The 26,129-nt window shown below is 33.6% G+C and overlaps 1 protein-coding gene across 2 annotated transcripts; it reads left to right on the top strand.

The window, feature by feature from the left end:
- The first annotated feature begins 7,355 nt into the window (after positions 1-7,355).
- LOC105258158 lies at positions 7,356-21,205 on the top strand. 2 transcript variants are annotated; one of them, XM_011269254.2, is made up of 4 exons: positions 7,356-7,473; positions 16,250-16,468; positions 17,921-18,222; positions 20,353-21,205. In XM_011269254.2, the coding sequence occupies exons 1-4, from the start codon at positions 7,468-7,470 to the stop codon at positions 20,645-20,647; spliced, it is 822 nt and encodes a 273-aa protein (XP_011267556.1). In that variant the 5' UTR covers positions 7,356-7,467; the 3' UTR covers positions 20,648-21,205. The 2 variants fall into 2 exon arrangements, with proteins under 2 accessions (XP_011267556.1, XP_011267557.1); XM_011269255.2 differs by having other exon boundaries at positions 16,253-16,468.
- Positions 21,206-26,129: the final 4,924 nt, after the last annotated feature.

Genomic DNA, 26,129 nt, shown 5'->3' on the forward strand with positions numbered 1-26,129 from the left:
ATGTTAGTACTTGTATAATATTATTTGTCCAAATATTTTCTCTGTATCTAAACTTTTGCAAATTTTAAACAAATTCTGAATATTATTTCCATGTGTTTTTGTCATTTGAATCGACGTGATTATACGTTTTTCATAAGAACACATGTTAATTCGGTGCAAATTAAAATCCTTATAACTTGTGAATGCTTTAGTGAATCGATTTAAAAATTGTACTAAAGATTCTAAACATATAAGGACATTCTGTACAATTTTCATTAAATTCTCAATATTTTGAAAATAAGTACAAAACATTCTTAATCGAAATAATTAACTTTTAGCAGAGAATTTCGCCTTGTGTCAGATACATGGCTAACTTCATTGAATTATATTTAATATCCTTTCACCCAGTTAGTATTTGTATAATATTATTTAACCAAATCTTTCCTCTAAGCTTTTGCAAATTTTAAACAATTTCTGAATATTATTTCCATGTGTGTTTGTCATTTGAATTGACGTGATTATACGTTTTCCATAAGAACACATGTTAATTCGGTGCAAATTAAAATCCTTATAACTTATGAATGCTTTAGTGAATCGATTTAAAAATTGTACTGAAGATTCTAAACATATGTAAGGACATCCTGTACAATTTTCATTAAATTCTCAATATTTTGGAAAGAGGTAGAAAACATCCTTAATCGAAATGATTAACTTTTAACAGAGAATTTTGCCTTGTGTCAGATACATGGCTAATTTCATTGAATTATATTTAATATCCTTTCAACCAGTTAGTATTTGTATAATATTATTTGACCAAATATTTCCTCCGTATCTAAACTTTTGCAAATTTTAAACAAATTCTGAATATTATTTCCATGTGTTTTTGTCATTTGAATCGATGTGATTATACGTTTTCCATAAGAACACATGTTAATTCGGTGCAAATTAAAATCCTTATAACTTGTGAACGCTTTAGAGAATCGATTTAAAAATTGTACTAAAGATTCTAAACATGTAAGGACATTCTGTACAATTTTCATTAAATTCTCAGTATTTAGAAAATAGGTACAAAACATTCTTAATCGAAATGATTAACTTTTGGCAGAGAATTTCGCCTTGTGACAGATACATGGCTAATTTCATTGAATTATATTTAATATCTTTTTAACAAGTTAGTACTTGTATAATATTATTTGACCAAATATTTCCTCTGTATCTAAACTTTTGCAAATTTTAAACAAATTCTAAATATTATTTCCATGTGTTTTTGTCATTTGAATCGACGTGATTATATGCTTTCCATAAGAACACATGTTAATTCGGTGCAAATTATAACTTGTAAACGCTTTAGTGAATCAATTTAAAAATTGTACTGAAGATTCTAAACATGTAAGGACATTCTGTACAATTTTCATTAAATTCTCAATATTTTGAAAATAAGTCCAAGACATCCTTAAAAGATGAATAACAATGTATTCTATACATTAAAAAGCAACGGTCGAGATGATTCGAGCAAACTTTTTAAGTTTGCAAAGTTTGCGTGTAAAGACACGACTTATGTCACTCTCGGAATAAATGAATCGTACATGTAATCAACTGGAAACGCCGATGATCGATAGAACATCAATCGCGAACAATTTCGCAAAATACACTCCCGAGGTGCTCGTCGTCTTCCATGTCTTTTCCGACCTTGACTGTCGACTTTTACGTCGTCTTGAAAGACTAAATAGGTAACTTGCGCGTGTCTGCTCTGATATTCAATTTTCCGGATACGGATCTGTCTCACAGGACTTGCAACATAATATCGATCATCTAATATGAGACGCACGTTACATCACCGATTCGTCCGCGGATATAAAATAACATCGGACGTATCGTGTAAATTTGGAAGATGAGGCTCCCCTCTTAAAGAAAAAAAAATTTTTAATTTTTCTCTCGATCTGCATCCACGAAAATGTCGCGTCATATCGCTCACATGACAATGACAAATTTTGTTCCTTGGTGACAACATCAGACCGTGCGTTATTACGAGCCGCACGCGACGCGACGATGTGCGGCACGTGTCGTACGCATCGAAATTGCGTTGCAGCCGCATTGCGTGGCGCATCAGGATGCCCTGTTTTGCCTGCGCGCGGATCGGTCGAGCTGTCGAGAGTAGGTAGGTAGATATATCGATTTCAGGGGAAGAGAGGGATGAAGGGACAAAGGTGGCGAGAGGGATGAAGGGGGCTCGAAAGATCGTCCTGCACGAGGCTCGCTCGCAGTCGACGTTTAGGAGCGGGACTCCAGGGCCGTAACGGCCACCCCTTGGTTGGCCTCGATGATGGCCGATGGTGGGTGACCTTGACCTACGGGATTCCTGCCGCGCCGGCGTCGCGTCCTCGCCTTCTTCCTCTTCCCTTTATTCCCCGCTGCTGCTCTATCGCGTGGTCGCGTCCTCGTCCCGCTCGCTCGTTTTATCTCGCTCCACCTTGCGAGGTGCATCTGATCCGATACCACCTGGCATCGTGATAGTCTAGCGACCTCGCGGATCGTATCGCCTATTGAAGTCGATGGACTGAGAAATCGAGCGTCGAGATGCTGAGCGAATTGCGATTCGATATCGGGGCTGTTTAATCGCGTCAGTTTGGTCCATCAGTTCTTTTAATATCAGACGCGAATTTTTCTTGTCATTTGTATCGCGTTGTAGAAAAGAATATTATATATGACAAATGAGGCATCTGTCAACGAGCACGTTTTCCTCCCATCGTCCGCCTCGTTGCGTTCTCGATATCCCAGCAATTATCGTTAAACATTCCAATCTCGTCGCAGCGAATCTCTTTGAAATCTCTTGAAAATTTCTATTCTTTCGTGATCCTTTTCCGCGCTATTTTCCCCGATTTTTCTGCTTGGCGCACTAAGTGAAATCGTTTGATTGTATTAACAAAACGTATATGATTGAAGGCATTTTGATTAAATCAAACAAGAATTTCTAGTTATCATGATTAGATTCGATTTTTTATAACTAGAACGTTTAATAGATTTTACTATAAGGATTTGGTTAGCATTTTCTGGTTGGATCTATAAAATTTCTTCTTACATTAATTTCTTTGTTTGCTTTTTAATTTAACTCGTATTTAATATTTGCCATGAAATGTATATAAAAAACTAGTATTAACATTAAATCCAAAGTATATTTTTTTTCTCTTACGAGCAGTAGTGCCAGAAAAAGGACGCTAGCTCTCTGATTGTGTTGAGCAGCATCCTCTTCTTGCATCACTGTTTATCCATTTAATTTCTAACAATCTGAATTTAAAATAATTTATTCAATAATCTGAATTGAATTTATGCAATAATCGTATTGGAATTTAGAATATTAAACAGACTTTTGAGATTAGATGGAAAAAATTTGAGACGACTTGGTGCTGGCGAGTTTAGTATTATTAACCAGAAAATTTGGTAAATTTAACAGGAAGAAATTTTTATCAGATTCATCTGGTAATTCCTACAAGAATTCTGGTTCGTCCATTTTCCAACAGACACTGGTTGAAGATCTACCAGAATTCTAATTAATGCAATCAGATTTTTTCTCAGTGTACAAAAATGTATTTATGCACTGAGAAAAATCATTTGATTGTATCAACAAGACATATATGATTGTAGGCATTTTGGTCAAATCAAACAAGAATTTCTAGTTATCATGATAAGACTCGATTTTTTATAACTAGAATGTTTAATAGATTTTACTATAATGATTTGGTTAGCATTTTCTGATTGGATCTATAAAATTTCTTGTTACATTAATTTCTTTGCTTGCTTCTTAAGTTAACTCGTATTCAATATTTGCCATGAAATGTATATAAAGAACTAGTATTAACATTAAATCCAAAGTATATTTTTTTTCTCTTAAGAGCAGTAATGCTAGAAAGAAGACGCTAACTCTCTGATTGTGTGTGTTTGAGTTGCATCCTCTTCTTGCATCACTGTTTATCAGTTTAATTTCTAACAAACTAAATTTAAAATAATTTATTCAATAATCTGGATTGAATTTATGCAATAATCGTGTTGGAATTCAGAATATTAAACAGACTTTTGAGATTAGATGGAAAAAATTTGAGACGACTTGGTGTTGGCGAGTTTAGTATTATTAACCAGAAAATTTGGTAAATTTTACAGGGAGAAATTTTTATCAGATTCATCTGATAATTCCTACAAGAATTCTGGTTCGTCCATTTTCCAACAGACATACTGGTTGAATCTACCAGAATTCTAATTAATGCAACCAGATTTTTTTCTCAGTGCAAAGTTCAAGTTTGCACTCCAGCCCTGTTCTTCCCTCGCACTCCATCATCCCTCGGCAATATTAATGGCCGTTGCCTTTCGTTCTCGTGTAAGGATGCATTATTCTATACTTTTATCCAATATGCGTCGAGATTCTTCTACGTGGCATAATAAATTACTGTCTATCCGGAGACAGAACGCATTTCCTCTTGGTTTCCTCTTACATTTATATGTGTGTGCAGAGAGTATTCTATTATCTCTTCCGAGTATCTCATTTCTAGACGTTTTCCGCGCTTTTCCATGTTAATTTCACCAGGTTGTCAAGACGAGTAGGAGGAGCGACAGCTAAAGCAAATAGGACAGCGTTTAACAGTCTTTTGTGCAGCTGCTATTCAATTCATTATGATACGAAATTCGCCAACACGAGAATCAAGAAATATCTTCAAATCAAAATGTGCCCCAAATTCTGAAGGATCTTGATATTTTGTTTTTATCCTCCGGATGCTAATCTGACAGCTTCCTCGAGTACTTTCTTTGTCACCTGTCGCGATTTCTTGTGCTCCTGTCGTCTGTATCAACGACGTTCGTATCTCTCTTTATTTTTATCCGATTTTTATCCATATCCTATCTGATCCATATCCTACTTGTGTATCTTTCTAGTCGACAGAAATATAAGCTACTCTTTTCATTTTTTTTCTTTCTTTATACGAAATATGTGCTCGACAGAGAGGATTACATTTTTCGCAGTCTGGATTCGCGTTCCTGAAGCGACAACACGAGCTCAATCGTCTTTTTCGCCATCTTCTTCTTCAAAATCCTATTAAATTTGAACTTAACGAATCTCTCTTTACTTTTCTCGTCTAAATGTGTACGCTTTTTAAAAGCTCGTATATATAGCTTTAAAAGCTCGTACATATAAAGCTTATTTCGTGACGATAAGGCAATATCAACGAATTTCAATCGATTTAATTTCCGGTTCCTGATAGATATATCAAAATACAGCACTCGTTGGATTATTCGTATTCCTATCTGTTACGCAATTAGTTTAATTGGCAAAATGTAATTGAAACGTAGTTACCAGTAGATTAATTAATCAAGTCGATCAAATAGGCTGCTATAAAAGATAATAAAGTAGATTAACCGATGAAACTAAAATTATTGAGAGTTTATATCTCATTATAAAAAATGAGATATTTATCTTTAAAACTAAAGTTATTATATGTTTAATATATTATTAATTTATTTATTAATTATATTATTATATGTTTAATTAATTATTAATTAAATTTTAATTCTTCTCTTTAATAATATATTTATCAAATTCACAATTATATAGTTGAAAACATGGTAATATATTTACATAAACAGCTTTACGTAGCTTCGAGAAAAATGAACTTGACGTTTAAAATTTAAATAATTCAAGAGAGAAAGAAAAAAGAGAGACAGAAAGAGCGAGAGAAGCGAGCAACGCGCACGAGAAGCGTGTACGTTTATTTATGATCGTACGTAATATTTGATTAAAATATTTTTTTTTTAGTTTATCCCGTCATAAACATAAAGAGGGAAAATCATTTGAAAAATAATACGGTTTACGCAGTGAGAAAAACTGGTTGCATTAATTAGAATTCTGGTAGATTCAACCAGTCTGTTGAAAAATGGACGAATCAGAATTCTTGTAAGAATTACCAGATGAATCTGATTAATTTCTTTCTGTTAAATTTACCAAATTTTCTGGTTAATAATACTAAACTTGCCAACATCAAGTCGTTTCAAATTTTTTCTATCTAATCTCAAAAGTCTGTTTAATATTCTGAATTCCAACAAGATTATTGGATAAATTCAATCCAAATTAGTGAATAAATTATTTTAAATTCAGATTGTTAGAAATTAAACTAATAAACAGTGATGCAAGAACAGGATGCAGCTCGAACACACACAATCATAGAGCTAGCGTCCTCTTTCTGGCACTACTGCTCGTAAGAGAAAAAAAATATACTTTGGATTTAATGTTAATACTAGTTCTTTATATACATTTCATGGCAAATATTGAATACGAGTGAAGTTAAGAAGCAAGCAAAGAAATTAATGTAACAAGAAATTTTATAGATCCAACCAGAAAATATTAACCAAATCCTTATAGTAAAATCTATTAAACGTTCTAGTTATAAAAAATCTAGTTATATAAAAAATCGTGTCTTATCGCGATAACTTGAAATTCTTGTTTGATTTAACCAAAATGTCTTCAATCATATACGTCTTGTTGATACAATCAAACGACTTTTCTCAGTATACAATTGCAATATATTATTATATAAAATATATTGATAAATTATATTAAAAATAAATACTGATAAATTATATTAAAATATATTGCAATTTATATTAAATTTATATTAAAATTTTTTTCAAACAAAGCCACACATACAGTTGAAAGATCCTTACATCCTCAAATTTCCTTAAAGCAGCAAAGAAATAAACGTTCTAATTATAAAAAATTCAGTCTTATCATGATAACTAGAAATTCTCGTTTGATTTAATCAAAACGCCTTCAATCGTATACGTCTTGTTGGTACAATCAAACGATTTTTTTCAGTGTACGTAATATTTTATTAAAATATTTTTGTTCAGTTTATCACATAAATATAAAGAGGGAAATATATATATATAAATAATATATATAAATATAAAGAGGGAAATTCATTTGGAAAATAATACGGTTTACGCGCGAAAAGTCGTCGATTTACACATCAGGCGAAATAAAATGAACACTCAAAATGGCAAATGCGGGTTTGCGAGCGTCCCCCTTATCATCCCCCAGAGATTTCTCGTTAAAAGATTCAACCGATCGGGAGAGAGAGAGAAAGCCAAAACGTTCGATCTATCGGTCTATACCTACCCTTCGTGTCCACCTGCCGAGACACGGCTCATCGCTCCAAGCGCGGTGATAAACGGACCACCGTCGCTCTCACCCTCGACCGGCTCGGAGCAAAAACAACCCCCGCTTTGCTATCCACCTGGCTCTCTTCATCCCTTCCCCATCCGGGGAGCCAATCCTCGCGGAGGGAAGCACACGGTTCTGCCGCGCGCGCGGCCGGATCGCAGTCGCAGTTCAAAATCCGAGGAGAACCGAGCTCCCATCGCCGCCGAGAGTCTAATTCGTAATCCTGGACCAAATAAACGGACGCCTCGGAGGATCGTGCCGGGATCTTCTGGCATGTGATCAGAAGCATGCAGGTAGGATCGATCGCGTCGCGCTCGTTTATTCCTTCATCTTTCTCCGTTTCTTTTCGAACAACGCGGGGATCTTTAGCTCCTTTCCTTGCGATTCGATCATGATTTATGGGGGATCGTGATTTATGAGAGTGTACGATGGGCACGATAGTTGTAAGCGACCGAGGGGAGTGATTTCTGACTTCTTATGTGTGATGATTTGCGATATATGTGGTGAAATTATTCCGTGATCATCTCGTTATTGCGATATAATGTTTTTAAGAACGAGTGCGTAGATTGCTCTCAGTGTTATACGTAAATGAAAAGGAAAGACATTGATTATTTCTCGTATGCTTGAGAATTTATCGCGTCCATCGAAAGTCAACGAGTGCGGGAAGCATACAGGTGGGTCGGAATCCCGTTCTATGCAATTTGTACTTCATCGCGGCTGCATCGCAAATAGTTGATGTCGCTTAAAAGATACATGAACAATAGTTATTATTAAAGTAAATTGAATATTCTAGATACACACGTTTTCGTAGCACGTTTCTCGATCAATCGCTTAACTATATATTTTATCGATCGCTTCACTTTTTCGCATTTGAATGGCACGTATCTCTCAAATAAATTTGCTTCGTTATATTTTTCGTCTTTCCACTTTTACCACGCTTTTACTATGTTTTCCAAAATATATTTTACTCCCTTGTAGATTGAATTACATAGGGATGGCCGCTATAAAAACTTGTTGGATTCAGTTTACGAGCGACCTGCCGATCTAAAACAACCGAGAAATTCCAAAAGTTGACAGTCGGGGGTTTATTTCGCGCAAGAAACCCTCTTTGTATCATGTTTCTATATTTTATTTATTACTTTTTATCTATCGACTTTTCTTATAATTTAACTATCTTTATAAAGTCTCTATAATTAATAAAAAACCAGCTACATGTAAAATTATAAAAATATCACAAAATTATTATCGAGCGGGAAAATATTAATTATATTGCTCGTTAATATTTTATAAAATATATCTGTCAAATATATCTGTCAATATATCTGTTCAAGTCGGAATTAACTCTAACGCAATAAATGACGCTTCATCTATCAAATACTATTTGCATGGCCGCGAGCCTCTATTGTTTGGGGGAAACATTTCCATATAATGTGTACGCATGTATAAAGTCTCGGAAACTATAATATACGAAATATAATATGCGAAACTATAATATGCGAAACTATAATATGCGAAACTATAATATGCGATTCTAAGCACAAAGGTCTTTTCATTTAGTTGACGCAGGCATTGTGCCAGGAAAACGATCTCCCCGTTTTTTTTCCTTGCCTTCATCGACCGGCTCGTGCCAAGGCTAAACAGGAAGACGAGATCTTAGTCATGGTCACGAACAAACATGTCTCTTTACGCCATCATGCGAGTCAGTGCTCTATCCCAATAATTATCGGCAGCCTTTCTAGTTGATAGTTTCATCATCATAATTCATTTTTAATAATCCTTTAAATTTTCTAAAAAAAGATTATCCTTTAAATTTTCTAAACAAAAATTTTCTTAAATTTAAAGAAAAAAAAATCACATCAAGATTCATATTAAAATCTTACAGATCTCTCCTGTGTGTGAAACATTTAATCGAATAGTCATCACAAAGTGAAGTATTAATAATTTCTAAAATCGAAATAAATACGTTGAGATAAATACACGCGATATCTTTGAATGAAATAAACGCTTACTTGCAAGCATATAAATTCTGCGAGGGTGTCGCAAATTATTAGTAAGGTCGGAGCAATGATTTTAATCGCCTCGGGAATAGCGTGATGGAATAATACTTTTTTTTTACTGTCGTGCGTTTCACGGCTCGTAGATTAAATCATGAAAAATGCATTGCGAGATTCGCGAGATGCAGCTTCCGGATCAGACACGCGATACAATTTGCATTCAATTTCGTTGGCAAGATTGTTCGACTCGAAACGCACAGCAGTGGGTGACTTTTCACGCTTTTAGGATCGACCGTGCGAAAATATTATCTAAACGTCAAAATTCACTCTTCGCTTCACCTCGCAGGATATTCCGAGGGGATTTACGAAACGTTCTCTCCACTGCAGACTTCTCGACTCCCCGTCCAAATTGATCAAAGCAAAGACGAAAGGAAGCTTTCCGCGAGTCTATATCCCGGGTAGATATTGCGCATTATTATTTCTCGACATTTTTAAATTTTATTGCGGGATTTTCCGCTGATCAATTTGGAGCGCAGCCAGGCTCGCGTTTCGAGAGCTTTTACGACATATTCGAAGCTTGAACGCGATGATACGTAAAATAACTCGTTTTATTCGCATCGCGTTTCTTGTATTTGTATTGGTCCGTTTGAGTGACGGATTATGACGGTCCTCAGAAAAAGCCAGTGCCATGCAAGTATGGCGGAAGGTTTCCAAAGAGAGAAGCGAGTCCCTTTTTAATTCGCTTCGATGCATTTTCCCGCGCGGTGACTTCGATGACTGTTCACACCATCGATGAAGAAGATGTGTCTGTGAATTTTTGTCATTGCAGAAACAAATGTGTACTCTCCAAAAAAAAGGGTCTTTATATTATCGATCTGATTTCGTATCGCGACATTGTATATTCCCCTCAGCGTGTCCCTTAGCGTGATCGAAATTATTCAGCCAAGAAGAAAAAAAATGTTAAATTTTGCCGCAGATATTGAGAGATCACTGAGAAAAAAATGTTGCATTAATTAGAATTCTGATAGATTCAACCAGTATGTCTGTTGAAAAATGGACGAACCAGAATTCTTGTAGGAATTACCAGATGAATCTGATTAATTTCTCCCTGTTAAATTTATCAAATTTTCTGGTTAATAATACTAAACTCGCCAGCACCAAGTCATCTAAAATTTTTTCCATCTAATCTCAAAAGTCCGTTTAATATTCTGAATTCCAACACGATTATTGCGTAAATTCAATCCAGATTATTGAATAAATTATTTTAAATTCAGTTTGTTAGAAATTAAACTGATAAACAGTGATGCAAGAAGAGGATGCAGCTTGAACACACACAATCAGAGAGCTAACGTCCTCTTTCTGGCATTACTGCTCGTAAGAGAAAAAAAATATACTTTGAATTTAATGTTAATACTAGTTCTTTATATAATTTTATGGCAAATATTGAATACGAGTTAAGTTAAGAACCAAGCAAAGAAATTAATGTAACAAGAAATTTGATAGATCCAAGCAGAAAATACTTATATACCAAATCCTTATAGTAAAATCTATGAAACGTTCTAAATAGTTATAAAAAAATCGAGTCTTATCATGATAACTAGAAATTCTCGTTTGATTTAACCAAAATGTCTTCAATCATATATCGTCTTGTTAATACAATCAAATTTTTCTCAGTGATGGAATAAGAATCAGAGAGGAGAAATCTTCCCTCTCGAGCGTTTTTAATATATTTATTTATAATCAGCAGCTGTTGCTTCTTTCTTTTATATCTTAGCTAATTATCGTTTTGATTTCTCGATATTTCAACTACGACCTTCCAGTTATATCGCCGACACATATCCTGCTCACGCACAATCGATTTCTGTTTCGTGTTTTCCTTTGATTAAACCCTTCGTGCTACTTTCATTCTTTATTGAATCATTTTTTTTTATTCGACGAAAAACCCATTCAGAAAGTGAATTATATATAGCGTTACTCGTATGATCGTTTTGCAACAAATGAATATTTTAAAATGTCCCTCCATTTGTTTCTTAGGCTCTTTCGGTCCATATTTTATAAGTTCGCTTTATCGAAAAACTGGAAATAATTTGTGTCGTGAACGAGATATTTTAAATTCTATCGTTACGCGTTGACGAATGTAAATACAAAAATATGTAATATACCATAAATATTTATCAATTTCAGATAGATTTAAATTATGCATATATTTAAAAAATTCTTTGATATAAAATTCTGTTGCTAAAAGCGCAGAAATTGTTTATATCGACAGCTCCGTTCAAGTAGCGACCATTACGGACGTTTAGAAAATTGATACGCAGGCAAAAAATTTGCTGACATATAAAATTAGAAAGAAAGAAAAAGAGATACGAATCCGGAACGAATTCGTGACGAATTACGCGTTTTTTTTTCTCTAACAACGCGCTTTCTCGCGCTCGCGCTTTATCGATCTGTTTCGCGTTGCTTCTGCGGCTTGTCGTCTTTTCCCGACACTTTTTTGTACAGCGGAGCGACCTTTGCAAGCTCGCCGCACCGGAAACCAGCGAGCCATTTATCCCCCTCCGGTTATGTCTCGTCGATGGACGCGCGGCTTCCTGCGCGATTGCGATTCTCGCACGACAACAACGACGACGACGACGACGGCATTTTGAACTTTAAACCACGTATTATTATTATCCACGCTTGTCCACCATCGCAGGTTTAATAAAATCAGATCGCTCGATCGACGGATAGGGAGCCCTTGACGAATAAGCTCCGGCGCGAAAAGGCCGAAGGTGAGATACGATCAAGGGCAAAGAATAATAATCCATTGAGAAATTATGAACCAAGAAATGGTTGACAGATTACATTTTATTTTGCCAAACTTTTTGATGGCTTAATAATTTTTAATGTAGAAAATTGTTGAGGGATGAAACAAGTGAGAAAGTATCTTTAATTTTACACTGAGAAAAATCGTTTGATTCTATTAACAAAACGTATATGATCGAAGACATTTTGGTTAAATCAAACAAGAATTAAAAAAAAAGAAGAGAAAGAATTAAAAAGAACTAAAAAAAAGTTTAGTGGCTTATTAAGTTTTTATAACTAAAATAATTATCAGATAAAAATTGTTTTATAATTTATGTAATAATTATTTATATTTTTAGAACAGATTATTCGTTATATTCTTACATTTTCATGAGATGCGAATATTTATAAGAAAAAATGACTTTTTGGATATTTAAAAGATTAATTTTATTGTTAATTTATAGATATTCGACATAAAATATAATATACAATTAAATTGTGATATATAATTGACATCAGATTATATATTAGAAGTGACTGGAATATTATTTGATTTAAGCGAGTGTGTGACATTTTCTCTCTTCTAAAGGCAAATCGCGCGCACATTAGTGTGACACATTAGTTATTCTAGTCCCAAGATTCATGCACCATAATATCATAAAAAAATTAGTGCTTTATTTATGAATAGTTCATGGCCGTGCGATACATTACAAAGTTTTTATTTAGTAACTCAACAACCTAATCCATTCACGATCTCTCAATTTCGTTTGATTGTATTAACAAGACGTATATGAACGAAGACATTTTGGTTAAATCAAACAAGAATTAAAAAAAGAAGAGAAAGAATTTAAAAAAAGTAAAAAAAAGTTTAGTGGCTTATTAAATTTTTATAACTAAAATAATTATCAGATAAAAATTGTTTTATAATTTATATAATAATTATTTATATTTTTAAAACAGATTATTCGTTATATTCTTACATTTTCATGAGATGCGAATATTTATAAGAAAAAATGACTTTTTGGATATTTAAAAGATTAATTTTATTGTTAATTTATAGATATTCGACATAAAATATAATATAGAATTAAATTGTGATATACAGGGTGAGTCATTTTAATCAATACATTCTAATATCTCGAAAACAGCACTCTTCAGAAAGAAATGTTTCAAACAAAAATTGTAGGGTGTGAGGGGGACATAAGATGGTAGCATTGGTTTGACCTTGGAAAGTCATTTGAAGGTCACATAAAAGTCACCTTTAATTTCTTAAATTGAACCCACTATTTTTCATTACATATTCTTGTAGCTTATCTCGAGAGCTTTCCAAAACACTACAGACAAATGTTTTTTCATTAAGTACTTTTTGAGTTATAAGGCTTCAAAGTTTGCAGTACTTCGATATAAAATGCAAAATATCTCGTAAAATATTTAGTTTTCGGTAGTCTTACCCTAATACTTTTATGCACAGGATAATGAGACAAAACTATTGGTGCAAAGAAAACGTATGATTGTTTATAATAAAAAATGTGTAATTTGCAATGCACTTTTTGTTATAAACAATCATACGTTTTCTTTGCACCAATAGTTTTGTCTCATTATCCTGTGCATAAAAGTATTAGGGTAAGACTACTGAAAACTAAATATTTTACGAGATATTTTGCATTTTATATCGAAGCTACTGCAAACTTTGAAGCCTTATAACTCAAAAAGTACTTAATGAAAAAACATTTGTCTGTAGTGTTTTGGAAAGCTCTCGAGATAAGCTACAAGAATATGTAATGAAAAATAGTGGGTTCAATTTAAGAAATTGAAGGTGACTTTTATGTGACCTTCAAATGACTTTCCAAGGTCAAACCAATGCTACCATCTTATGTCCCCCTTCACACCCTACAATTTTTGTTTGAAACATTTCTTTCTGAAGAGTGCTGTTTTCGAGATATTCGAGTGTATTGATTAAAATGACTCACCCTGTATAATTGACATCAGATTATATATTAGAAGTGACTGGAATATTATTTGATTTAAGCGAGTGTGTGACATTTTCTCTCTTCTAAAGGCAAATCGCGCGCACATTAGTGTGACACATTAGTTATTCTAGTCCCAAGATTCATGCACCATAATATCATAAAAAAATTAGTGCTTTATTTATGAATAGTTCATGGCCGTGCGATACATTACAAAGTTTTTATTTAGTAACTCAACAACCTAATCCATTCACGATCTCTCAATTTTCTAAGCAATTACGAGATTCTTCCAAGTTTACTGAGATCTCAGCTGTAATTATATATTAGTTATGTACAGTTACCGATATGACGTCAAAAGTACATTTTATGGTATTGCAAATTTGTGATCGATAAATAAACGCGAACACGATATTTCGTGACAAACTTGTTAGAAACGCGGAAATTCTGATTTATCGCTGCTTCATATGAGCAATTATAAAATCTGTGCTCCGTTTACGTAAGATCCGATGTGTTATTGCCAAAAATCCGTGGGAAAAAATATTTATCTCCGTTTTAAGCTTTAAATGAAAAAAGTTTTACAGGGGATCTCTCTTATTATCTTTCAACGTTGAAAATAAAGTTTCGCTCAATGAAACAGCCGAGTATCTCATCGATTAATCTACATATGAAACGTGACCGTGACTAAAATATTTTATTTTTAATATTTCATGTGATAATATCCGGCCGTGAAGGATCTTTTACATGTCGCTAACGCAGAAAATGTTTGTCTCGTGCCGCGGGGATATTATCAAGTTTCTAGCGGCAACATTATTTGTTATCGAAAGTTAACGAGTAACTGAAAGTTGCAAGGAGTTTTTTTACTCGTATCGCACGATACGAGTTTCGCAATAATTCAATGAAAATGCAGTTTCAAGTGCATGTGCGAGCAGGAGAAAATTTAAATCTCCTTTCATCTAGATTTGTATTCAACTTTATTCTCCAGGAATGCATTACATTTCAATATAAAACTTTCGAACAAATCTGAATTTATACGAACAGCGAGCAGAAAAGATTAAATTTCCATCGTAAGAGAGAGAGATTAATCATGAACTTAATATATCTCAGGGAATTAAGAATTAAACGTCGTTAGCAGAAGCCACTGAAAGCTGGTTTGTGTCTAATACGGGGATCGTCAAGCAACGTCGTCGTTGCCGAAATCTGCAACGAGACGCGCGGTGGGCTTCCCCTTCTTCAAATATGGCCCAGCGACTCGCCAAAGCCGAGGCCCGATGGACAGGCCCCAGCTTTTGTGTTCCCAGACGTGCAGGAAAACGTCAACGACAGCGGCATCGAATCTATTCAGGTGCAACTTTTATATACAAGAAGAGAACAAGAGGAGATATAAATAAAATTAATTTTCTCTGAATAATTTTTAATTGATCAGACGAACAACGCTAATCCATTCACGATCTCTCAATTTTCTAAGCAATTACGAGATTCTTCCAAGTTTACTGAGATCTCAGCTGTAATTATATATTAGTTATGTACAGTTACCGATATGACGTCAAAAGTACATTTTATGGTATTGCAAATTTGTGATCGATAAATAAACGCGAACACGATATTTCGTGACAAACTTGTTAGAAACGCGGAAATTCTGATTTATCGCTGCTTCATATGAGCAATTATAAAATCTGTGCTCCGTTTACGTAAGATCCGATGTGTTATTGCCAAAAATCCGTGGGAAAAAATATTTATCTCCGTTTTAAGCTTTAAATGAAAAAAGTTTTACAGGGGATCTCCTCTTATTATCTTTCAACGTTGAAAATAAAGTTTCGCTCAATGAAACAGCCGAGTATCTCATCGATTAATCTACATATGAAACGTGACCGTGACTAAAAATATTTTATTTTTAATATTTCATGTGATAATATCCGGCCGTGAAGGATCTTTTACATGTCGCTAACGCAGAAAATGTTTGTCTCGTGCCGCGGGGATATTATCAAGTTTCTAGCGGCAACATTATTTGTTATCGAAAGTTAACGAGTAACTGAAAGTTGCAAGGAGTTTTTTTACTCGTATCGCACGATACGAGTTTCGCAATAATTCAATGAAAATGCAGTTTCAAGTGCATGTGCGAGCAGGAGAAAATTTAAATCTCCTTTCATCTAGATTTGTATTCAACTTTATTCTCCAGGAATGCATTACATTTCAATATAAAACTTTCGAACAAATCTGAATTTATACGAACAGCGAGCAGAAAAGATTAAATTTCCATCGTAAGAGAGAGAGATTAATCATGAACTTAATATATCTCAGGGAATTAAGAATTAAACGTCGTTTAGCAGAAGCCACTGAGAGAGCTGGGTTTGTGTCTCAATACCGGGGGATCGTCAAGCAACGTCGTCGTTGCCGAAATCTGCAACGAGACGCGCGGTGGGCTTCCCCTTCTTCAAATATGGCCCAGCGACTCGCCCAAAGCCGAGGCCGATGGACAGGCCCCAGCTTTTGTGTTCCCAGACGTGCAGGAAAACGTCAACGACAGCGGCATCGAATCTATTCAGGTGCAACTTTTATATACAAGAAGAGAACAAGAGGGAGATATAAATAAAATTAATTTTCTCTGAATAATTTTTAATTGATCAGACGAACAACGCTGGTGTCTTTTAACGTCATATAAGAGTCATTGAATTTTTATCGAAGAATGCAAGAGTATTTAAGGGGATACCAGACTCTTGTTTTATCGAAAAAATGTTATATTTCATTTTTGTCCGAAATCTTTTTATTAGTTGCACAAAATAATAAATGCTCCTCCACGATTTAAGTACAGAAATAAAGTGGAAACCTTCGGATTTTATATTAAAAATTTTTAAAAATTGAAAAATCGTAAAAAGGTCATAACAGTATTTGCTTAAGAATGTATTGGACGGACCCGTCTGTCTCAAAAGTTATCCAAAGTACTTAATCCAAAGTACCAAAAAATTAAAGTTGGGCAGAATACGAATTCTAATTAATCAAAAATTTTTTTAAAATCACGAAATCATACTTCAAAGTATTCTTTAATATAAATAGGTTTTAATTTCCAAGAAAATGTTGCCACATTTTACCATCAATATTGAGTCAAACCGATTATTTTTTAATAATAATTTCAAAACGAGCAAGTAAATCGTTTCAAAACTTTGTGGGAACATTTTTACATGTATGAAGAATATAATATTACAAAATGAAATTTTTATCATTGTTTTTTTATAGTTTGCGAATAATTTATTACCTGTCTCTTAAACGTTTACATAAGATCCTATGTTAAAATCGCAAAATTCAAAAATTAATAACTTTTAAAGGAGCAAGTAAAAAAAATTTGAAATAATTCATGACGATTTAGAATGTTATTAAGAATATTAAATTAAAAATTCACGGCGATCTCATTGATTGTAATATATCTTCAATACATCCTTAATATAAAAGTTTTGCAGTTTATATGCACAAAATACAATAGGTTTCCGCTAAAGATTGTATGAAGGAATATAAATGAATTTTTAGAAATAAGTTTAGAAGCCTAATGAAAAAGATTTCGATTTATTTACCTAAATCTTCTAAACTGATTTCTAAAAATTCATTTATATTTCTTTATACAATCTCTATCGAGAACTTATTCTTATTTTGTACATACAAAGCAAAAAAATATTGTTACGATTTGACCCCAGAAGCCGATGAAAAACTGTAGTTTTTCAATTTTTTCTTAATTTTTAACATAAAACCAGGTTCCCATTTTGTTTCTGCATCTACTTTAATCGTGAAGGAGCATTTATTATTCTGTGCAATTAAGAAAATGATTTCGGACAAAAATGAAATATGACATTTTATCGGACTCCGGCATCCCCTAAAGATCCTTTCTAAAATTGATTACGCTTTTACTGAAATGAGTTTCTCTAAAAAACATTAACAAGTTAATTAACAAGTTAATTAACTCATTAAAATTTATATATAAAATATCTATTAATATTTGTTAATTAAAGGCATCGCCATCACCCTGCGGTGTCGCCTGCAACAGCCCGGCGATGACGCCGCAGCAGTCGCGTCGCGCCAGTTTGCTACATCCGGACCACGCTCGGCTGCAGCTGCCCTATCTTCATCACAATCACCATAACGCGGGAGGATTGAAGAGTCCACCGTCGCCGGACAGGACGTCCGTGGACGAGGATCACGAGGATCGACCCGCGCCACCCAGTCCCTCCAGCTCGACCACCAGCAGTCTGCGATCAATGCCGAGCTCGGCGATCGTGTCAATGCACTCGCAGGACAGGAGACGCAGCAGCAGGTAATTCATTTTCCTTTTCATTAATTAAAAAAAATAGTTTTTTTTTAAATAATATATTTGCTCTTGCAAGAATACGTAAAATTGATTTATCCAAAATATCGAATTCATTGCCTTTTTCTTTTACGGTACCGATTGATTGTCTCGATGTAGGTTGTGCATTATTTCGTATCAATGATGATCATGTAATTATAATTTGACCACTTGAAGTTAATAGTAACTTTATTCGATTATTTGTTTGATGTGATCGAACATTCTGATTTTACTCAAACAGCATTTAAAAAATAATATTTTTCAAAAATTAAATTGCCATTTGAATAATTGATATTATGGAAAGCTTAAAGACAAAAACTTGAAAAGAATTTTGAGTAAAGAATAATTTTTTTGGTTCTTATATATATTTTAATAAAATATTTAAAAAATGTTTTTTATTTTAAATTTGTTGTAATAAATTTCTAACGTTTATATATATATGTAAACAATAATAATAACAACTTCTTTAACTAAAATAATAAAATAACTGAGTCATACGAGTGAATGACACACGCGTAGGTTGTTAATAAAAATAAGAAGTAGATCAATATCGTAAAATTGTTTTGCTCTTGTAGAAAATGAGGGACACATGATATCTCAACCGAACTATGGCAAATGGGCAGAGTTATAGTAATATCGAGAGGCACACAATAGACATTGCCATCGTAGATAAAGTTTCGAAATAGTCGCGACAAGTTTGACGTGAAAGCATCAGCGTAAAAAAAAACTCGTCTTATCTTTTTTTATCTCTTGTGCTCAAAGGATCGACGCAAATATTTACTCGCGTAGAAACGACCTTATCCTTGGCCGCATGTGCGCTCTAGCAAGGACCTAGAGATCTGGACGTCAGAAATAATCTATCGCGCGCCAAGCCTTGGACTCGGTCTTGGCTCGTGTCAAGGAACGACCTTGACATAATGTATGTACGTTAATACGTACACGGGGACGTACATACGTCATTGACGTGTATCAGCGCCAGCGTTTCATATGTACGTCCAAGAGATACAGGGTGTCTCATTTTAATTTCCCCAGGCAAATATTTCGGAAAATAATGAAAAATCGAAAAAATGTTTCAGACAAAAGTTTTATGGTTTCTAGGGAGACATAAGATGGTGTCATTAGTTTGACCTTAAAGAGTCACATGAAGATTACGTGAAAGTCATTTTGAATTTCTTAAATGGAACACCCTATATATTTTTGCATATTCTTGTAGCTTATCTCGAGAGCTTTCCAAAACACTATAAATAAACATTTTTTCATCAAGTACTTTTCGAGTTATGAGGCTTGAAATCATTTCTTAATTTTATATAAACCATAAAATATCTTGTAAAATATTCATTTTTCGATTATCTTACCTTAATACTTTTATGTACAAAATAATGAGAGAAATCAATTGGTGTAAAGAAAACATACAGTTGTTTTTAAGAAAAAATGTGTAATTTGCAATTAACAATTCCATTAAAATTAAAATGAGACATCCTGTATATCGACGGAATTGTATTCACATTCGTACGGGTTCCTTCGACACAAATATCGAGTGCTTCTTTCTATAAGAGCTTCAAGAGAGAATCGCTTTTTTCCTTTTTTTTTTTGCACTCGAGATCGATCGTGTTCCAATTTCGCTTTTTTTTTGTTCTACACGATCTCGCGAGCAACACGCAGGATTTCGCGCGAGGCCGAGACATTGGATCACTTTGATAGGGATTCGTGTTTTGATCGAAGCGAAAATTCAGAATTATCGCACTCACTTCTAAAGTCGCGAAAGCATTTAAAAAAAAACCTATTGTCTTATGTAATATAAAAATCGATTAGAGTTGAGTGAATTAATGGGAACAGATAATGGAAATCAATTATAGTAATATTTACAAAGACGCGTGTAAAATACTTTCTCGGATAGAAAAAGGAAGCGATGTCGAATAAAAATACTGCGTCAACGAAATATATAAACCAGCTTGCGTCATATAATAATTAAATAATTAATATTATAATATAAAATATTGAAAAAGAAATATTAATTATATTAATTATATTCATAATATTCATTATATTCATAATATTCATTATATTAATAATATTAATTACCTACAAACACTTTTGCAGATACAGCATGTTCGACGCTCTGGATCTGGAATACGCCTTGTTGAGGGCCGCGGCCCGCGGATCCGTAGGTCCGTACTCCCTATCAGAGTCTCTCCACAAGCTGACCTTCACCCAGAGCTTGGCTTTTCCCGCTCTGGCCCGCGGCCTCGCCGCCAAGCAAAGCATGCCAAGTGGAAGATCGCAACAACCCACCGAGAGTGGACTGAACGCCTTCGCCAAGGTGGTGACCGCGATGGTGCTGATGCTGGTGAGCGTGCTGGTGTTCGGTGTCGTCTACAAGTTCGCCAAGACGTGAGGATGGTTGCTGGCGCCTGGTCGTTATCCCGGATCGGTGCAGGATAATAATCGTCTGGGTGTCAGCGACGCTTTTAGCGGTAACGTTTGATGAAGCCTGAGGGGAGATTTGAATCGCGACTCGTATGAGCGCGAGAGAAAAGGATTATGAAGGGTCGCAGGCTCTACATGAGACGGTCCACGTTTGGGATAAACGTTCGCCAATTCTCCGATGACGAGATTGACGCGTGGACGGGAGACAAATGGAACAGATGATACGACTGCGTGGCAGTCGATATCACCCTCACCCTAGACGCGACTAGTCTGGGTGTAAAAAGATTTTATACAACGTCTTACGTTTTCTTTATATAACCAGTGTGTGTATTACATATGTCTAATACGAGGTTTCAGCAATGAAGACGACGCTGTGGAGGAACGCGAGAATGGTAATGAAAATAGCGTCATTGGGAAGATAACGAGGGTCCATTGGATCAACAAAAAGTATGTTAATAAAATGGTATATGTGGTGTACGTACGCTGAGAAAAATCGTTTGATTGTATTAACAAGACGTATATGATTGAGGCATTTTAGATAAATCAAACAAGAATTTCTAGTTATCATGATGAAACTCGATTTTTTATAACTAGAACGTTTAATAGATTTTACTATAAGGATTTGGTTAGTATTTTCTGGTTGGATCTATAAAATTTCTTGTTACATTAATTTCGTTGCTTGCTTCTTAATTTAACTCGTATTTAATATTTGCTATGAAATTTATATAAAGAATTGCAGACTATCATATTTCTTGTTAAAAATGAGCATCCTTTTCTCTTAACAAAATTACCAGAAATGTATTGTTTTTAAAATATTTTACTTCTTAATATGCATTTGTCGTTTTTTTTTCATGAATATAATTCTATCTACAAATTTTAATAATTCTGTTATAATTAAATTTAATATTTACATGTAATAAAACACTTCAAATTTTATTTCTATTATTTTCTATTATTTTTATTAATTTTCTATTTTCAAGTATTTTCTTATAAAAAGCAAATATTATATCAATTTAATTACAACAGAATTTTTACACAAAATATTATTTACACGAAGAATCAAGTAAATTGTACACTGAGAAAAATCGTTTGATTGTACCAACAAGACTATGACGTATATGACTGAAGGCATTTTGATCAAACAAGAATTTCTAATTATCATGATAAGACTCGATTTTTTATAACTAGAACGTTTAGTAGATTTTACTATGAGGATTTGATTAGTATTTTCTGGTTGGATTTATCAAATTTCTTGTTACATTAATTTCTTTGCTTGCTTCTTAACTTAACTCATATTCAATATTTGCCATGAAATGTTTATAAAGAACTAGTATTAACATTAAATCCAAAGTATATTTTTTTTCTCTTACGAGCAGTAGTGCCAGAAAAAAGACGCTAGCTCTCTGATTGTGTGTGTTTGAGCTGCATCCTCTTCTTGCATCACTGTTTATCGGTTTAATTTCTAACAAACTGAATGTAAAATAATTTATTCAATAATCTGGATTTATCCAATATTCCAATTATTTATCCAATATTGAATTTATCCAATTCTTGTTGGAATTCAGAATATTATACAGATTTTTGAGATTACATGGAAAAAATTTTAGACGATTTGATGTTGGCGAGTTTAATATTATTAACCAGAAAATTTGATAAATTTAACAGGAAAAAATTAATCAGATTCATCTGGTAATTCCTACAAGAATTCTGGTTCGTCCATTTTCCAACAGACATACTGGTTGAATCTACCAGAATTCTAATTAATGCAACCAGATTTTTTTCTCAGTACGTTATTGGAAAGATAATCAAAACGAGGGTCCATTGGATCGACAAAAAGTATGTTAATAAAATGGTATATGTGTACGTAATAGTATAATAATAATTACGTTTCGTAAAGAATGTGAATAAATAATATCGGCGTCAACGAGAACATTTCGATGAACGAAATGTACGTCTTTGCTACCAATCTAGTCTATTTCTTGAAAGAATAATATTGATTAAGAGTAATATTGTATGGGAAAATTGAAGAAAGGTGTACTCGTTAAAATTCCGAGTGCGCTTTCTCAATTTAAAATATCTCGATATAACAAACTTGTGCTTTGGTCTCTATCGAACAAGAACAGCATCGCATGCCCGCGCTGAATTGCTTTCCATCGATACTTCAAGTTACGGTAACTCGTTAAAGTATTATTCAACGAGTCGTGTCAATATCCTTCGACAAATTTCGCTGCATCATATTGATAAGCGATAACTGGGAGGGGTCTCATTGTCAATCAATAATTCCGGATCGCGACTTTGCGACGATTGTGAGGACGATCGAGCTATTCAACTGTATGTTCTGCGCGGCATGATTCGAGGGGTGCGCTTTGTGCAAGCTGGATGTTTCAACTGTGCGATTATATCGCATTTCAAGCACAGATGAAACGCTATTAAACGATCGTATTTTTGAAATTAATGTAAAACTGAAATATGATAATAATTTCCTCGAATCTTAATCAAATAACGGAATTTTTTCCGGTTAATTTTTTCATGTAAATTTGAATGAAACGCTATTAAACGATCGTATTTTTGAAATTAATGTAAAACTGAAATATAATAATAATTTCCTCGAATCTTAATCAAATAACGGAATTTTTTCCGGTTAATTTTTTCATGTAAATTTATCTTGGGTAAAAATTCACTATAATTTTTAAGAATTTTAAGAATTTTCAATTAAAAAAATATATGCATGTGTAAAAAAACAAAATTTGTTGAACGTAAAAAAAATTTTTGACTATTGTGCCATATCTTTATAATATTATATCTTTTAATAATTTAATTGACTATTTAATTTAACACGATAAACCATTCATTGATTTTCGAACAATGTAATTACGTTGCTTTGCAGTGCCTTGTACGTGCGCAGAGTCGCCATCTCAATACAAAAGCCGCAGAGCGTATAATCTCGTGACTTCTTCGCGAACTTTGTGACTGTCCAAGTGCTTTATATAACTTCTCTTCGTGACAATCGGTCGGGAAGCATTCCTTCCCGGCGAAATTAAATTATAATATGTATTAAGCGACTCGAAACCGTCGAGGCTTCCGATCGGAAACGAATCTCACCTTCCAATAGTGAGAAATTAATCTGCGAAAGTCGCAGCGCTTATCGTCTATGCTTTGTCTAAAACACACGTCGCGGTTTGAAACTAAATCGAAACCTAATATTGCGCGCGACATTGAATAATTTTTATAGCATAATCCGGCTGTTGATCAACGTTGAGGCTTAACGTGTATTTTTATAAAATCTCATATCGATCGTTGCGTTAGTAAATAAAAATAAACATGACTCGCTTGTTATATGCTGTTTCCTCATTAAAACTTTTCTAAAAGGTATGACTTTTAATTTTTGCTGGATTCTGGCGTCGGTTTCGATTTCGTTTTAATTCTGCATTTTACTCGAAGTGCGCTCAAAAGAAAGCATCTTTGAGTTTGTTTCGTATAGCCTAGCGTTGTTCGTTTTATATACAGGGTGTATCTGAAATGATGCACTAAACTTTAGGGGCGTATTCTAAAGGTCAAAATAAAACTTTTTTTATGAACATGCACTGAGAAAAATCGTTTGATTGTACCAAGACGTATATGATTGAAGGCATTTTGGTTAAATCAAACAAGAATTTCTAGTTATCATGATAAGATTCTTTATAAGTATAAATCTTTCTTCACTCGATTCTTTATAACTAAAACGTTTCATAGATTTTACTATAAGGATTTGATTAGTATTTTCTGATTGGATCTATAAAATTTCTTGCATTAATTTCTTTGCTTGCTTCTTAACTCGTATTCAATATTTGCCATGAAATGTATATAAAGAACTAGTATTAACATTAAATCCAAAATATGTTTTTTTCTCTTACGAGCAGTAGTGCCAGAAAGAGGACGTTGGCTCTCTGATTGTATGTGTTTGAGCTGCATCCTCTTCTTGCATCGCTGTTTAACAGTTTAATTTCTAACAAACTAAATTTAAAATAATTTATTCAATAATTTGGATTAAATTTATGCAATAATTTTGTTGGAATTCAAAATATTAAACAGACTTTTAAGATTAGATGGAAAAAATTTGAGACGACTTGATACTGGTGAGTTTAGTATTATTAACCAGAAAATTTGATAAATTTAACAGGAAAAAATTAATCAGATTCATCTGGTAATTCCTACAAGAATTCTGATTCGTCCATTTTCCAACAGACATACTGGTTGAATCTACCAGAATTCTAATTAATGCAACCAGATTTTTTTCTCAGTGTGTATTAACAAGACGTGTATGATTGAAGGCATTTTGGTTAAATCAAACAAGAATTTTTAATTATTATGATAAGATGATCTCGATTTTTTATAATTAGAACGTTTAATAGATTTTATTATAAGGATTTGATTAATATTTTCTGATTGGATCTATAAAATTTCTTGTTACATTAATTTCTTTGCTTGCTTCTTAACTTAACTCGTATTCAATATTTGCCATGAAATGTATATAAAGAATTAGTATTAACATTAAATCCAAAATATATTTTTTTTCTCGAGCAGTAATGTCAGAAAAGGATGCTAGTTGATTGTGTGTGTTTGAGCTGCATCCTTTTCTTGCATCACTGTTTATCAGTTTAATTTCTAACAAACTGAATTTATAATAATTTATTCAATAATCTGGATTAAATTTATGCATAAATTTTGTTGGAATTCAGAATATTAAATAGACTTTTGAAATTAGATGGAAAAAATTTTAGACGACTCGGTGCTGATGAGTTGAGTATTATTAATCAGAAAATTTGGTAAATTTAACAGGAAGAAATGAATCAGATTCATCTGGTAATTTCTACAAGAATTCTGGTTCGTCCATTTTCCAACAGACATACTGGTTGAATCTACCAGAATTCTAATTAATGCAACCAGATTTTTTCTCAGTGTGGGTCCGGAAATGAACCATCCTCCGAGCTAGAGGCCCTTAAAGTTTGAGAAAAAAATTAAAAATTGGCTGTATTTCAGAAAAAAAAAAAGGTTTCGACGTTACCTATCACCCTCTCTTGAGAGATAAATAAATTTGCGTTGCGGGTGTTTGGTCAATTTCACACATTTTCGAATTTTAGCTCGAAGAGGGGTTCATTTGTGGACCCATGTTCATAAGAAAAAAAATTTTATTTTGACCTCTAGAATACGCTCCTAAAGTTTAGTGCATCATTTCAGATACGCCCTGCATAATAAAGTATTATATATACATGCATACAACAATTATACATATACATTGTACATATTTATGATCGTTACTTCGAGATTCGAAGGCGAGATTACCTCTTTGTTATTTCGATGTTGTGCTCCGTACGAAAAAGCAACGAAATTTCTAAAGATAATCCGAGACGCGTCATCGCATAGAGCGAAAGTGCCGCGTTCTATCTTTTTTTAATTATCGTACGGTACAA

This window comes from Camponotus floridanus, unplaced genomic scaffold (assembly GCF_003227725.1).
Source record: "Camponotus floridanus strain SB8 unplaced genomic scaffold, Cflo_v7.5 scaffold35, whole genome shotgun sequence".
Classification (NCBI taxonomy): domain Eukaryota; kingdom Metazoa; phylum Arthropoda; class Insecta; order Hymenoptera; family Formicidae; genus Camponotus; species Camponotus floridanus.